This window comes from Aphanomyces astaci (genome assembly GCF_000520075.1).
Source record: "Aphanomyces astaci strain APO3 unplaced genomic scaffold supercont1.7, whole genome shotgun sequence".
Lineage (NCBI taxonomy): Eukaryota > Oomycota > Saprolegniomycetes > Saprolegniales > Verrucalvaceae > Aphanomyces > Aphanomyces astaci.
This window is the reverse complement of record NW_009798270.1, coordinates 549,333-562,783: the sequence shown is the minus strand read 5'-3', so window position 1 is coordinate 562,783 and position 13,451 is coordinate 549,333. Positions and strand designations below refer to the sequence as shown.

The following is a 13,451-nucleotide window of genomic DNA, read 5'->3' as shown; positions in this document are numbered from 1 at the left end:
GATTGGCGGGTGCTGGATAAGACATTCATTACCCTTCAAAGGGTCCTTGAGGAAAGTTTGAGGATGGGCGGCGACAACTCGTACAAGTTACCGCATTTGGGCAAGGACAAAGTTTTACGCCATGGACCGGCCGCTCGCGTCGTTTGTGATCCAGATGTGGTCAGTAGCATTCAAGCGATGAACACTCGAATGGACTTCGAGCGTAGAGTAGATAACCTTTCTAGTGTTCTTGCTTTGTGTGTCGTTGAGAGTACGATCAATATGTCCAATATTGACGAACTCTGCACAATGGTTGAAGAAGTTAATGACGACGAAGGTTGACCCATATCATGCTGACTCCTGTCGTACAATGCGGATTTTGAATAAAAATACAGTTTTGTGATATGTTTGGCCTACATAAATCAAGATAAAATTCTTCCGGATAAAAAGGTCTCCAGTTTTATGAAACGGAGGAAGTATTAGTTAATCCACTCTGTAAACCCCCGCGTTTGCCGAAATGAAATGGGCAAACGCTTCAAGTTAGCAACATATGCTGCAGGAACAGCTTTTGCTCATCCAATCAAAGGTACTTCCGATTAGCTAAAACTAAGTTGAATTAATATAAAATTTCGTCACCCACTTGTTAAAAGCGGGTATTTATACCCAGATTAGCCAAAATATGTGAATACATGGTTCAACTACTATTAATACATACTAACGTTAATGGTCTAACTACTACCCATTATTAATAGTACTGCACTTTGTACTACTAGAGTAGTACTACTATACATATATGTATGTATCAATCGTCCTGTCGATTAACAAACGGGTCAAAGAACCTATCCCGGGCAAAGTACCCGGCCACGTCATTCCACTTTGCACGCAATTGGACGGATTGTCCATCCTCGTCTCCTGTGACGAGGCCTTTCGAGTGCAGCAACACCACGACGTCGTGAAAAGCGGCGTCGGGGAGCTCCAGATACGTCCCGAGGGGGGCGACCAGGGCATCGTACGCCCTTCGCAGCGCCGCCTCCGACTCGTTGTCGGCTCCGACGTCGTTGCGTTGATAGAGTTGCCACGCTGCAAGCACCACGAGCTACCACATCCCACGGTTGCATCCAACACATACAGTGATATATATATATTCATACCTGGATGGTCCGAGGCAGCGGCATCAACATCGCGTCTGTGGCGGTCGCCGACGACGCCCTCGCTTTGAACGTGTCGAGCACATCCGAGAGAGACACGGGGGTGCGAACCCCCGACGCCTGCTTGGCCTGCACGGCGAAGCGACACACGTCCAGCGCCATGCCGACTGTGCCCGCGGGCATCAACGACACCTTGCGAGCGACGTACATCAACGCCATGGCGTCCATCAGCACAACCGCCGCCGTTGAAGAAGAAGGCTCGACGCGCTGCGATAGGATTTTATACAGCACGTCATGTGTACAAGGAGGCACGGCCTCCATTTTGAGTATATCGTTGGCTACATTCACTTAAAACAATATATATATATATATATATATATATATGGATATTGATGTACACTGGAGAAAGCCATGGCGCACGGCATGATCCAGGTACATGCGCAACATCTCGGGGGCGGTGGTGGCGGCAACCAGCACCAGCGACGACGTTGGAGCACATGTCCACTGCAAGAGGCGGCACAGCGACGTATCGTCGAACCCGTCGAGCAAAACGTCGACATCATCCAAGAATACACACCTGTACATCACACCTCCAACATTAAAATGGCCTGAGCAAACGGATCTACGATGGCCAACAGGGAGTCGTACGTGGTGACGACAGGTTGCTCCCCGAACGCCGCGTCCAACGCAGCCACCGCGTCGAGATCGGTAGAAAAATTCGCTTGCTGGGTCACTTGGCGCGCCAACGTCCGCAGGACCAAACTGGTGCTTTGAAGCTCCATCGCGTTGATTTGTACGACGTGGATAGGACGAGGCGCAGCGTCAGGTTGTTGGTCCCGACTCTGGACGTGTGCTGCCAGTCGACGCAGCAGAGTCGACTTGCCGCTGCCTGGCAGGCCAGTCACAACCACGCTGGCCCCCTTCGTCGTGCCCGCGACCGCGTTGTCGACGCAGCTTTGCAGCGACCTCCACGCCCCATCGTCCATGCTGTCGACCCTCTTCTCGACGTGGAACCCACGGCTGAGTCGCCCTAGCAACCGGCTGATTTCCGCGTCAAAGTGCGCGGGGTGGTCGAACGTTTGTTCCCGCGACGACAACGTGGCTATATCAATGTCGTTTAAAAAGGACGAATTCCAAGCCAGAATCTCACCATCTCGAGGAGACAGCGGCGCGACGACGCGGCGGACTGGCTGGACGTCGGGTGACGCAGTGGTTGTCGACACGCTCTACTTGATCCATATCAAACACAACACATACATAAGAGCATACGCGTACAATGACAGATGAAGGCGACGCCGACGGATCGACGGGCGAGGTTGGGATGGGCGGTGGTGGTTCCACCTTGATTGGATCGTCTTCCTGGTCCGAGATCGAGTCGTCGTAAATGTTGGCGTCGCTCACACCGTGCCCTTCGTGCCCGTGCATCGTCACGTCGACTTTATGTTGTTCAGTGGCTTGAGCCAGCGACGTCGACAAAGCCGTCGACGGGGGTGCCTTTGGCGTCCTCCTCCTTGGCTTTGAAGGTCGATTGTCAGCGGGGGGGATGGGGGGGCGGGTTAAAAACGAGGTGGCTGCCCCCTCCCGACGGGCGTCGGTACCCTCGTCGACATTGCCCTCTTGGGTCATTGGCGGTTTTGGTTCTGTCGTTGTACATACCCCTGGGCGACGTTTTTTCACCTTGGAAGGGCGATTTGCATGTTCGGCCAATATCTTGGCCTCCAGGGGGCCCCACATCCCGTGTTCTCTTAGGAAGGCCTCGACGTCCGCTTCACTGTGGAACACCCTGGGGGTCGCCGGCCCGTCGTCGTTTTCCGGATGATGTTCGGGCTTGAAGTAATCAAACCCAAACTTCCCTTGCCGATGGAACCACCCGTGCGACTGCAGCTCCTTGTACACGTTGGCAAACTGAACTCGAAACGGTCCAACGCCCTTGGCTGCACCGTAGTCGTCGTCGAGATGGGGCGACTTCTTCTTGGACACCCGCCCCCCCCTCGTCTCGACAGTCTCGCCCCCCCCACGTTTCACAGTTCCCGCCTTGTCCAATCGCGTACCCGCTTTGTTTTGCCTGTGAATCCCCTTCTTGCCACCCTTTTTACGCCCAGCAAAGGACTGCTTTTGCAGCAATTTCAGTGCAATTTTCTCCATTCTGGCAGTACCTGCCCCATTCTCGCCCGGAAGGGCTAGCTTGTCATCGCCCCCTTGAACCTTAAAGTACTCTGTTCCGAGCGTGCTGTTGACTGATGTCCAGCCCAGCCGTCGCAGCACCCCCTCGACGTGGCGCAACTTGAGATGCTCCTTGGAACTGTCCGCATTAGCATGTTGCCGGACTAGGGCCATGAGCGCCGCGTCCTTTCTTACATGCGCTTGAAAGTCGTCGGCGTGAATGAAATAGTCGACTCCCACTTGTCCAGAAAAGTTCTTGTACAACGCCCCCGTATATGTGACATGGGGCGCGCAGTACACGAGTCGATGGAACTTGCCCGTGGGCACGAACTGCCACCCCCGCTGCCCCAACGCAGTCGTCATATCGTGCAAAGTCACTGGCACGTTCGTGATCTTGGCCACTTGGCGATGCTGCCTGCGACTTGCGCCGCCGCCATTCCAAATCCCCGAACTGGACACAGTACTGCCAAACAGGTCAGAGTACACGCGCCCCTCGATGTCTTGCAGGAGGCCGGGGGTCGCCTCCAAGTACGCCCACACGTCGGCTTCCAGTGCAAACCGTTGGCCAGTGGTGGGTTCAACCATCACGTCGTCGTGGCTATCGTCGTCGTCGTGGCTATCGTCGTCGTCGTGGCTATCGTCGTCGTGGCGGCTATCGTCATCGCTTGTAGCCGTGGTCCAGTGCATGGTATTTTGCAACACCAGCCACACCAGTCCAAACGGATACCGCCCACCTCCTTCCGACACATGTTTGGCCAATGTCTCCGGGGTCCACACCTTGCCTCCGTGCGCGCAGCAGATATGATGGTACTGCTTCCGCTTGGCGCAATGGGGAACAGCGCAGTAGATTCGCAACTTGCCTGGCTGTGACAGAGGAAGGGGTTCGTTGTGGTAGTGGGGGGAGTCGCGCTCCCGTCGGCAAAACGCCACCACCGCGTCCATTTTGGACGAGTACCACGCCATGTGGTGGCCTCGCTCCATCTGCTGGTCACTTGCCGTCTGTGCTTTGGCTCGACCAGGAATCGGCGTCACATACACCACGTGACTCCGTCGCAGCGTTGATTCGCCCTTGCGATGCCGTTTCATCAACTCCCACACGGCCGACCACAACCATGAGGTCTCTCGCTGGTCGCCGCCTTCTTGCTGGGAGACGTAATAATAATAGTGCACGGCTTGCAACAGTGCGATTCGTTTGCTCGGTGTGGGTTCAGCCTTGGATTTTAATAACGGCGAGAGATACAATGGGCGGTCGCCAACCTGGACGCTCCATCCGTCTGCCACGAGGTTTGGCCACACTTGGTCCAACACGGCACCCCACGCCGCCTCGAATGACTCGTCGGATGTGGTCAATGTCTGAGGTGTGGCGGCTGTGGTTCCGTTGAGATGGTCGTTTCCTGGAGATTTGACGACTGTGAGTCTTGCATTCGCTCGGTGCCTCTTGACATAAGCCATCCACGGGGCACTGCTTCGAATGAACGCTTCAAACGCCCTTCGGGAGTTGAAGTAGTCGCGTCCGACAGCCCCGGAGACTGCCACGTCACCGTTTGATGTGGAGATGGTTACATGGGGCTTGCAGTACAAGAGCCCGTCCGGTGTGGGCACCCACGTCCACCCCGCAGACGGCAGCGCCTGCTTGATGGCGAGAAACGTCAAGTCGTCGTCGGCAGCTTTGAAGGCAGCAGATGATGGTAAGACCTTTCGTCGTTTCACTGCCGAGTGCTCCACTATCTCGTCCGTCGAGGCAGGGGACGGCTTTGTGGCAACGCGAGGTCGTTTGTACGTTGTTGCCTTGGGAACATGGCCCGTAGGTACTGGCGGAGGGGACAAGAAATCCACCGCCTGCGACAACGTTACTTGGCCCGCACGCCCTCGGCAACATGCTTCAACCCATTGAGGATGCGACTTGCGCACGCCTTCCAGCAGGACTTCGGCGGCAACGGCATCGGTGATGGACGGATCCACCGCCGCTGCGGCATCGCGCAAGGACAGCGTGCGGTTGACATACTCGGCGATGGATTGTGTAGATGGGTCGTATTCGCTGGAGTAGAAGGCCCGCTTGGCAGCGACCACAGCGGTACTCGTATGCGACGGGGGTTCAAAGTGCTGGAGAAGCGCAGTCCATCGCTGGCGCGGCGTAGCTAGATGGGCCACCAAATCATACATGGCAGCATCCATGGCTGAGAGTAGGATCCAGTTGGCGACATCCTCCTGAGCTTCGCGATCGCATACTGGGGTTCCGAGGGCTGCTATTCTGTCGTGGTCTGTTGCAAACACATTGACAACGCCTTTAAGCTTGGCATACGCCAACAGCCTAGCCTTCCATAGAGGAAAACTCGTCCCATCGAACTGTAAGGATGGCATGTGCTCTATACTTGGCACGGACCACACCATCTCCCGGGTTGCTGCTCGAGCACTCGTACCAGTTGGGAGGCAGCAGTGTGGATTACAAAAGTTGCACCCCAACATATGAGCCAATTAGAACGAAAAGCCGTCTATCACATGTATTATTTGTCCTATTGATATTAATAATAGTAACAAGTATTAATACTTCGAAGTAAATAATACTACGTAGTAATAATACTCGAAGTATCAGTCATTCTTTTTTAGTAGTAGGATTTAATCATATCGCGCATTTCCAACAACCCAAGGTCATGGCCGACGTCAGCGTCGACTGGGATGGGATCTTCAACAAGGTGTGGCCGTCGCTGCAAGAGGAAGGATGGGGGGCATCAACCCACGAAGACATGCCGTCGTTCTACTTCTCCCCGGATGTCACGTTCCTCACGTTCGAGGTGAACGTGACCATCCTTCCAACTAAACGCGACTTGCTTCGCCGTGTGCTGGCGGTGCACGCATCGGAAGACTCCCCCATGGCCGCAAGTCACGAGATGCTGTGGGATCTGGTGTGGGCATCTCTGGAGACCTCTAAGTGCGCGTCCACCATGACCTTGCGCAACGTGGTCGTGTACTACTCCACCGCAGTCTCGGTGTTCGACCTCGAGTTGCACAAGACCATGTTCGAATCGAAACGAGCGGCCGTCCTCCAGCTCTTGGGCATCCTCCCTCCTGAAACGTCAAAGCAGCAGGCGTCGCCTGAGAAGCCACCCGCAACGATGGAGCCGACGACACTTGGTCGCAGAAAGCGAGGCCGGCCTCGACTGCACATGGACGCCCCGTCATGTTCCGCAGCCGACTGCACTAACTTGGCCGTACGTAAGGGCGTGTGCTACCGCCACCGCCTCTCCCAAACACCCGGCAATTCCCTAGCGAACCCCGTCAACCCGTCACTAATCGATGTCGTCGAATCCAGCGGCAGTGCCAAGCGACGAAACAAAGGTCACAAGAGTGAGTTGGGTCCACGGCAACATGGTGCTCGACGCGACCGGGCGGACCAGCCGCCTCAAGAGCACGACGTCATCGAACTCTTGGACGACAGCAGCAACGGCGACGACGACGACCAAGTTGCCGCCAAATCCAAGCAGAAGGAGCGACGCACCCGACAGGCTCAGTGTGTTGTCCCGAGGGTTGCGTCTTTTAAGCGAAAAGGGCTGCATGAGAAAACCACGTCGCAGGCTGGGAGTGGCAAGATCAAAACACACCGACGACATGACAAGTGACTCTGTCGCATACACACAACGCCATGCGTTCGGGGGGCGTTGATACTGCGCATGGGAATATCGAAGGCCTTGTTTTTTCGTGATTAATACTATATATAGATGATATATTACTATATATTTGTGTCCACATTGCAGCGTCTCATATACTAGCACTTTGGTTTTCTAAGGCCAATATGAACGAACGGCGGGTGACATTGGTTCACTGTGTACTTCCACCTAACTTTTCATAGGGTACTTTGTACTACTACAGTATACGTAGGTACACTTACTTGTAATTTCACCTTGTCGCAGTCAACACTAAGTTGGACAAATGCCCAAAGAGTAGCAATACCGTTACCTGGTACTTGAAGTATTATAATAGTACTATAGTTGGCATTGTTGTGGTTTTACTTAGCATAGGTCGTCTACAGTAGCTATAATTTGATTCTAAATTGTTCTTTTCAACCTATTAAAGAATATTGCCCATAAATAATAGTACTCTTAATACTCGTATTGTTGGAGCGGTTATATTTGGCAATGTGCCCGTCGAGCTAAAGGTCCGACGACTACAGTGCGTCTGTACGAGCACTAACTACTACAGTAGTATGTAGCCATATCAAACAAGTCCATATCGAAATCGTCGTCTGCTGCAAACACACAATCGCGGTAGTACCTCGGCAACTACTACTAGTACTACTACTCCTCAAACAGCACAAGTTGATTATACATAAACGAGCGTACTATGTCTCTGGGTCGACGATGTTTTCGAGCGTTACGCGCACCGTGTACATATCGTTGTCGATGTCGACCACTCCATTACCGTACAGCATTTGCACGTGGGCCCCCCAGTCCACCCGCGACAGCGGCGCTCTTCGTCCACATTGCACGGTGTATGCGCGCTGCAATGAGCCCACGAGCCCAGTCTTATCGATCGTCGACATGAGCACGTACAGCACCATCTAATCACACACAAGCATCCATATCATCAGCTCACAATAAAAATATGAACGAAAACCAGATATAGACGTAGTATTATTATTATTGTTTATTTTTATACTTCTAAACTGGAGAGATCGACATATCGAATCAACACAACCCAATATGACACAAAGTAGCCAATCAAATTGCACGACGTCATCATCATCCACGTCGAATTAGTGTGTGATTTTAATTCGTGTGATTCCAATCGCCACAGGATTCCCCGTTTTACATACAAACTTCAAGACAATGAACCGATTGATCGATATATAGATTTCGCGAGAAGCAGCGTAAAAGTCTACATGTTGGGGTACCTGTGTCGTTGGAGGCAACGCCCACATCAACTGGTCGCGGTAGTGTGTCAGGCACGCAGACGTGGCCGTAACCATCACTTCCACCGTCACTGGCACATGGTCTTGGCGGCGCTGCATGAGGAGGATCGCCAACACGCAAATGTCCAGCGTGACTTGGGCATCGCCCGAGATCTCAGCAACTTGCTGCGCCACGAACTCGATGGCGGCGTCGTCGACGACCGAGTTGTCCGCGAGCCGCTGGTTGAGAATCCATCGCAGCGCATCCTTGGAGTATGGGGCACACGCAATGGAAGCGACTTCGTCTACACCGCCAGTAAATCACACATAACATGGACACGTGGCAGCAGCTGAACCAATCAACAAAATTCAGAAGAAGGGATGGTCATATCCCACGTTTTGCCCAATTCACATTTCAAACAATTCAAAAGTATTTCCAAGAATTTGGCTGTCATCTATTGATCCAACAGATTTTGAAAGAAACTCAGTTCTTGCCAAACTTTTAGAAAAAAAAGTCTCTTTTTTGATGTTTTGGCGAAATATTGAATTCTCCAAATAATGTTGGATATATCCAGACAGATAAGTTTTCACTGATTTCAAAGAAATGGCCAAAATATCAAAGATTTTGGCCTTTGTTTTTTGACCTCCAGAATTACCCTAAATGTTGATCTATCATACAAAGCACACATACACACGTACTAGTTGGATGGCGCTGCAAGTACGCTTGGCTTCGCTTGACAGAGTTGGTCACGAACACAAAGATGAGGCTGGAGAGCGGACGATGGGCCATACGAATCAACTCATCCAAGACACTTTGGTCATTGTCGGCGTCGGTTAGCAGTGCATCTGCGTTATCCACAACCAAGAACCTAACAAATACATGTCAGCATTGGCCTTAACAGCAATCTAAAAAGTAAATTGAACGGGGGGGGGAGTCGTGTTCGTACGTGAGCCAACTGGGATCTCGACACGTTTCTTCTAGCGCACTCATGGCGTCGGCGTCGCTTGCATACTGCACATTCGTCATCTCGTTGGCCAATTCAACGAACAGGCTGCTGGTACGGGGCACGGACGCAGACATGTCCACATGCCGAGGCCGGAGCTGGCGACCGCGGCCGGCGCATTCCGCGGCGACTTGCTCTTCCAGCAATGCTACCAACGCCGACTTGCCGGTTCCCCTGGGCCCTGACACGCACACACTTCCGCATCCGACGGCAAAAGACCGAGCCACAAACGCCATCGCCGCCTGCCACTGGACGTCGCGACCAACGAGCGATTTGAGGCGGTAGCGCGGACTGAGGGCATCCAGGGCACTCGTCCGCTGGGCCTCAAAAGACTGAGCTGCGTCAAGTGTTGCTGGAGCAGTAGTAGTAGTACTACTAGTACAGCTTCCCACCACCACCACGTGGGATGGACTTGTTTGAAACTGTGGCCTCGTGTTGTTGTCTGCAGTCACATGTTCAAATATTAGAAATCATCATTATATGATATAAACGAATATACAAGGAAATACATGCATGATACAGAATGATGGTGAATTCGATATAGAAACGTCCAAAGTTCGCCGCGTGGTTTGTCTAATCCATATGGAATCAAGCTGGAGTTCTGATTGGTTGAATATCCTTGTCCTTAAGAGCCAATCAAATCCACTCAAAAATAGAATTCACCAATAGCGTCGATGATATGATCGTGATTCGATATGGGGTCTGGAAATAAATTTGGACCGAATACTATTGTCGATTTGATATACAAATTTGGGGAGGGGGTGCAATCGACCAAACCGATCCACAATCGATCTGATTGGTTGAATTTCATTGAGAAATGGGTTTTGATTGGCTAATAAGTTTGAGCTCATCTGAGGTAGCCAATCAAATCGATTTAAATTCCAACGAGAAACCACGCCACAATGAAATTTCACTCGAAAGCACAATACAAGCATACTCATTTTTAAAGTAGAAGTTGTAGGAGATATTTCAACAGATTCAGACGCAACCATGATATATTCGGTCAACACCAAACGCACCACAAGCGGAAGGCGCCATCGCCGCGTCGGACTCGTGGGCAACAGCCACAGACTTGGACTCAAGTGCCAAGGGGGGTATGGGGGCGCTGCTGCTGCTGCTTACTTCGAGTACCGACCCCTCAAAGGCTTGATCACAATCACCATGCGAAACATCGGACGACGGCATTAATGGCTAACAAAGCCAAGGCGTTCATTAGCCACGACAATCAACACAGGTACATACATCGTTGAATTTAGCAATTCAAAGCTGGCAAATAGATGGGTGTGTGTACCTCGTTTTCTGCTGTAGCCACGTCGTCGAGGACGTCGTGGAGCGAGATAAACTCGCCGTCCATAAACAAATCGTGCAGACTTGACGAGTTGTTCGGTGGCGTAGTCAAAGGGCTGCTGCCCTTCTTGGCCAAGTGATCATCAGGAAGATCCCTCGACAGATGCTCCGTCGCTTGCGTTTCATTGTCTTGCTGCGTGTTTGCCCATACAAAATACATACATTTAGTTCCGAAAATAGACATTGGATAGAAAGCGTACTGCCTTGTCCGTAGGGGCGTCGACGGACGTGGCGTCCAAATTGCACGGTGGCAACAAGGCGGGTTCGTCGATCGCATCTAGCAATGATGCGGGTGATTCCGTACATGAAATGATACTCTGTGACATCGTTTCATCGACTTGCACGTCATCGCCGGCCACATTTGGAAAACATTCCTGGTCAAATCGTTAGCCTCATAACTACTTTTTGGGTTTAAACTGGAGCGATATGGAGAATCAATGCATCGACACAATCAAATAAAGTGCACAAGAGTCATCGGTAGAAGGATTTATTTAGCCAATCCGATTGCAGGAAACCATCAAAACAACGTCAAATGTGACTTTAATTAGTGTGATACCTATATTGTCGATTTGATACAGATTTGGGGAGGGGATGCAATCAAATCGCGCCGACCAAACCGATCCACAATCGATCTGATTGGTTGTTGAATTTCATTGAGAAGGTTTTGATTGGCTAATAATTGAGCTCAACTGAAGTAGCCAATCAAATCGATTTAAATTCCAACGAGAAACCACGCCACAACACAATGAAATTTCACTCGAAAGCACAATATGTACAAAATATTATATCAGTACATCGATCGATAGATTTGGCGAGTCAAAAGTCCATATTTTGGTGTAAAAGGACAATATGGCATGTATTCGTTCAACACATACCTCGTTGTTGCATGGTTCCGGTAGCACTATCATCTCGACTTGAGCAGGTTCACTCGACCTGTCTTCATGTACAAGAGTCGACAGTTCAACGCGATGTTCGTCGCCTTCCAATGTACTTGCGACGGTAGTTTGTGGTGCTAGCTCGTCAGACTCTCCAGTCATTCTGGCCTTGGTTTCTTCGCCCATGTTGTCGTCATTGCGGTCAGCAGGCCGCTGCCGCCGCCGCCGCTTGCGACCTGGCATCACAACTGGTTCAGCAGAAGTTGCATGTTGGCCGTCGAGTGGCGCGTGGAATTCGACCTCGCCGTCCGCCAGTCGTTTGCGCGTCCATCCTTTGGCCTTGAGCTGCGCCCACACGTCGTCGCAGCTGTCGTCGTCCACCACGCGATGTCGCTGGGATCGCTTTCGCTGGACCAATTGTTCGATGCGGTCCCACTCCCCCGAAGCCCGCACGTACGCTTCGACGTCTGCGGAGCTAAAGAACTCGGTCGGTTCATTCAAGTCGTCTGTCGGGGGCTTGCAGTACGAGTACCCCAACGTGCTCGGTCGACGGGTCCACCCTAGCTTGGTCAGCTCTTGAAACACAGCGGCAAACTGTGCTTTCGAAGACGACGTCTTGTGTCCATGTGATCTCAATGTGGGTGCAGGACAAAGCGCGGCGGTGGCGGGGAGGGGGGGTGCACGGCTGGAGCTGGGTGGTTGGGGTGCAGCAGTAGGCACCGACTCGGCTTCCACGACGGTATCGGATGCCAGGACGTGGCGAACGGATGCTTCCAGCGCCGGCGTGCCCCGAACGTACTCGACCAACGACGTCGATCCAATGAAGAAGTCGACGCCGTGGACGCCCGAGCACGACGCGACCTTTAGCCGTCCGCCGGCGAACACAACCACGTGTGGCTTGCAGTACACTGTGCCAAGACTCCCTTCAAACGACTTCCAACCGAGCTGGTGCAGGCCGTCCTCAATCTCCCCAAGCACGAGCTTCGGGCGAGGCTGTGCCTTCTTCTTCTTCGTTTTTGCCGTCATGGGCATGGCAGGTCGAGGTGGCCTTGTGATCGTCCGAGCCCGATCGATTGGGGAGTTGCTGGTCAGGGCTGCTGTTGCCACGTCACGCATGAGCCCAGATGTCCCGAGGTAGCGTCGCAGGCCGACGTCAGTGTGAATTGGACTGGTCAGAGTGGGATGCATGTACGACCATGTCCTAGCGGAAGTTTCCTGGCGCGTCCACTGCCAGGTCTCCAGGACACGCCAGATCGCCTCCATGGGAATTTCATTCGGCGAGAGACTGGCGTCGTTCGAGTCGAGGGTACAAGTCGACGGTGTGTTAGCATCGTTGATGCCAACAGGACTTGGAAGAACGGTCGGCATGGCTGCTTGAGGGGATGATGCAGCATGTCCATCTTGAGCGAAGCTGCTCTTCAATGCAACGGATTCGGGAAAGATACTGCACAGATACTTCAGCGTGGCCCCGCGCTGGGTTTCAAACATGGTGACGTTCGGAACGAGGTGTGCCAGGTTCTCCACCCTAGGGCTGCAATACCACGTCGCTTGTGCAGACAGCATGATGCGCGAGACACACTTTGCAGAGATCAAGAACGCCGACACAATGTCCCATATCGCAACAGCATTAGGGGTGTTGGGAGGATTCGTGAGTTCCAACGCAAGCACAAGGGCTGGTCGCTTGCGTTCAAACACGTTGACGGTCATTTTGAAGTTCATGAGGTCTGCATCGGGTGCCAAGTACAGCTGACCATGGCTGTACTTCGTCTTGCTCCATCCTTCCACTTCCAATGAGCTCCAAATGGCATCAAACAGGCCATCCACAACAGCCGCCGCATCGTCGTCGACGGCCGCCATGATCGTTGTGAAACAGAATGTATGTTGTCCTTTTTATATAATATTTGAAGTGAAAATTCTTCAAGGCGAAAAAGCTGAGGCACAGTATACTATACATTGTTTCATATACATTTCAACCCGAACACACCATACAGTGTGTAGTATACCTCAATTTTGACCGTTGAAGCAATACTTCGGACATTGCTTCAACTAT

At 52.3% G+C, this 13,451-nt stretch overlaps 3 protein-coding genes across 6 annotated transcripts; 1 reads left to right on the top strand and 2 right to left on the bottom strand.

Moving 5' to 3' along the window:
- Nucleotides 1-767: 767 nt before the first annotated feature.
- On the bottom strand, nt 768-5,727 carry H257_04122 (hypothetical protein). Of its 3 annotated transcripts, none has more exons than XM_009828511.1 (6): nt 2,403-5,727; nt 2,278-2,353; nt 1,776-2,229; nt 1,526-1,704; nt 1,131-1,474; nt 768-1,075 (listed from the first exon to the last, which is right to left on the bottom strand). In XM_009828511.1, the coding sequence occupies exons 1-6, from the start codon at nt 5,679-5,681 to the stop codon at nt 782-784; spliced, it is 4,626 nt and encodes a 1,541-aa protein (XP_009826813.1). In that variant the 5' UTR covers nt 5,682-5,727; the 3' UTR covers nt 768-781. The 3 variants fall into 3 exon arrangements, with proteins under 3 accessions (XP_009826813.1, XP_009826815.1, XP_009826814.1); XM_009828513.1 differs by having other exon boundaries at nt 1,131-1,465; XM_009828512.1 differs by having other exon boundaries at nt 768-1,474.
- A 153-nt stretch (nt 5,728-5,880) lies between these two features.
- H257_04121 (hypothetical protein) lies at nt 5,881-7,022 on the top strand. Its single transcript, XM_009828510.1, has one exon. It carries the CDS (start codon nt 5,942-5,944, stop codon nt 6,905-6,907), a length of 966 nt encoding a protein of 321 aa, XP_009826812.1. The 5' UTR covers nt 5,881-5,941; the 3' UTR covers nt 6,908-7,022.
- A 563-nt stretch (nt 7,023-7,585) lies between these two features.
- On the bottom strand, nt 7,586-13,289 carry H257_04120. 2 transcript variants are annotated; one of them, XM_009828508.1, is made up of 8 exons: nt 11,402-13,289; nt 10,727-10,900; nt 10,471-10,659; nt 10,199-10,370; nt 9,123-9,621; nt 8,875-9,044; nt 8,179-8,480; nt 7,586-7,845 (listed from the first exon to the last, which is right to left on the bottom strand). In XM_009828508.1, the coding sequence occupies exons 1-8, from the start codon at nt 13,256-13,258 to the stop codon at nt 7,627-7,629; spliced, it is 3,582 nt and encodes a 1,193-aa protein (XP_009826810.1). In that variant the 5' UTR covers nt 13,259-13,289; the 3' UTR covers nt 7,586-7,626. The 2 variants fall into 2 exon arrangements, with proteins under 2 accessions (XP_009826810.1, XP_009826811.1); XM_009828509.1 differs by lacking the exons at nt 7,586-7,845; nt 8,179-8,480 and having other exon boundaries at nt 9,044-9,621.
- Nucleotides 13,290-13,451: the final 162 nt, after the last annotated feature.

Coding starts and splice junctions, on each gene's coding strand:
- H257_04122 (XM_009828511.1), bottom strand. CDS start 5,681: ATGGTGTGGTCCGTGCCAAGTATAGAGCACATGCCATCCTTACAGTTC. Junction 2,230..2,277: donor GCCGCTGTCTCCTCGAGATG/GTGAGATTCTGG, acceptor ACATTGATATAG/CCACGTTGTCGTCGCGGGAA. Junction 1,475..1,525: donor GCGCCATGGCTTTCTCCAGT/GTACATCAATAT, acceptor TATTGTTTTAAG/TGAATGTAGCCAACGATATA.
- H257_04121 (XM_009828510.1), top strand. CDS start 5,942: ATGGCCGACGTCAGCGTCGACTGGGATGGGATCTTCAACAAGGTGTGG.
- H257_04120 (XM_009828508.1), bottom strand. CDS start 13,258: ATGGCGGCCGTCGACGACGATGCGGCGGCTGTTGTGGATGGCCTGTTT. Junction 10,660..10,726: donor ACGCCCCTACGGACAAGGCA/GTACGCTTTCTA, acceptor GCAAACACGCAG/CAAGACAATGAAACGCAAGC. Junction 9,045..9,122: donor CGAGATCCCAGTTGGCTCAC/GTACGAACACGA, acceptor TGTATTTGTTAG/GTTCTTGGTTGTGGATAACG.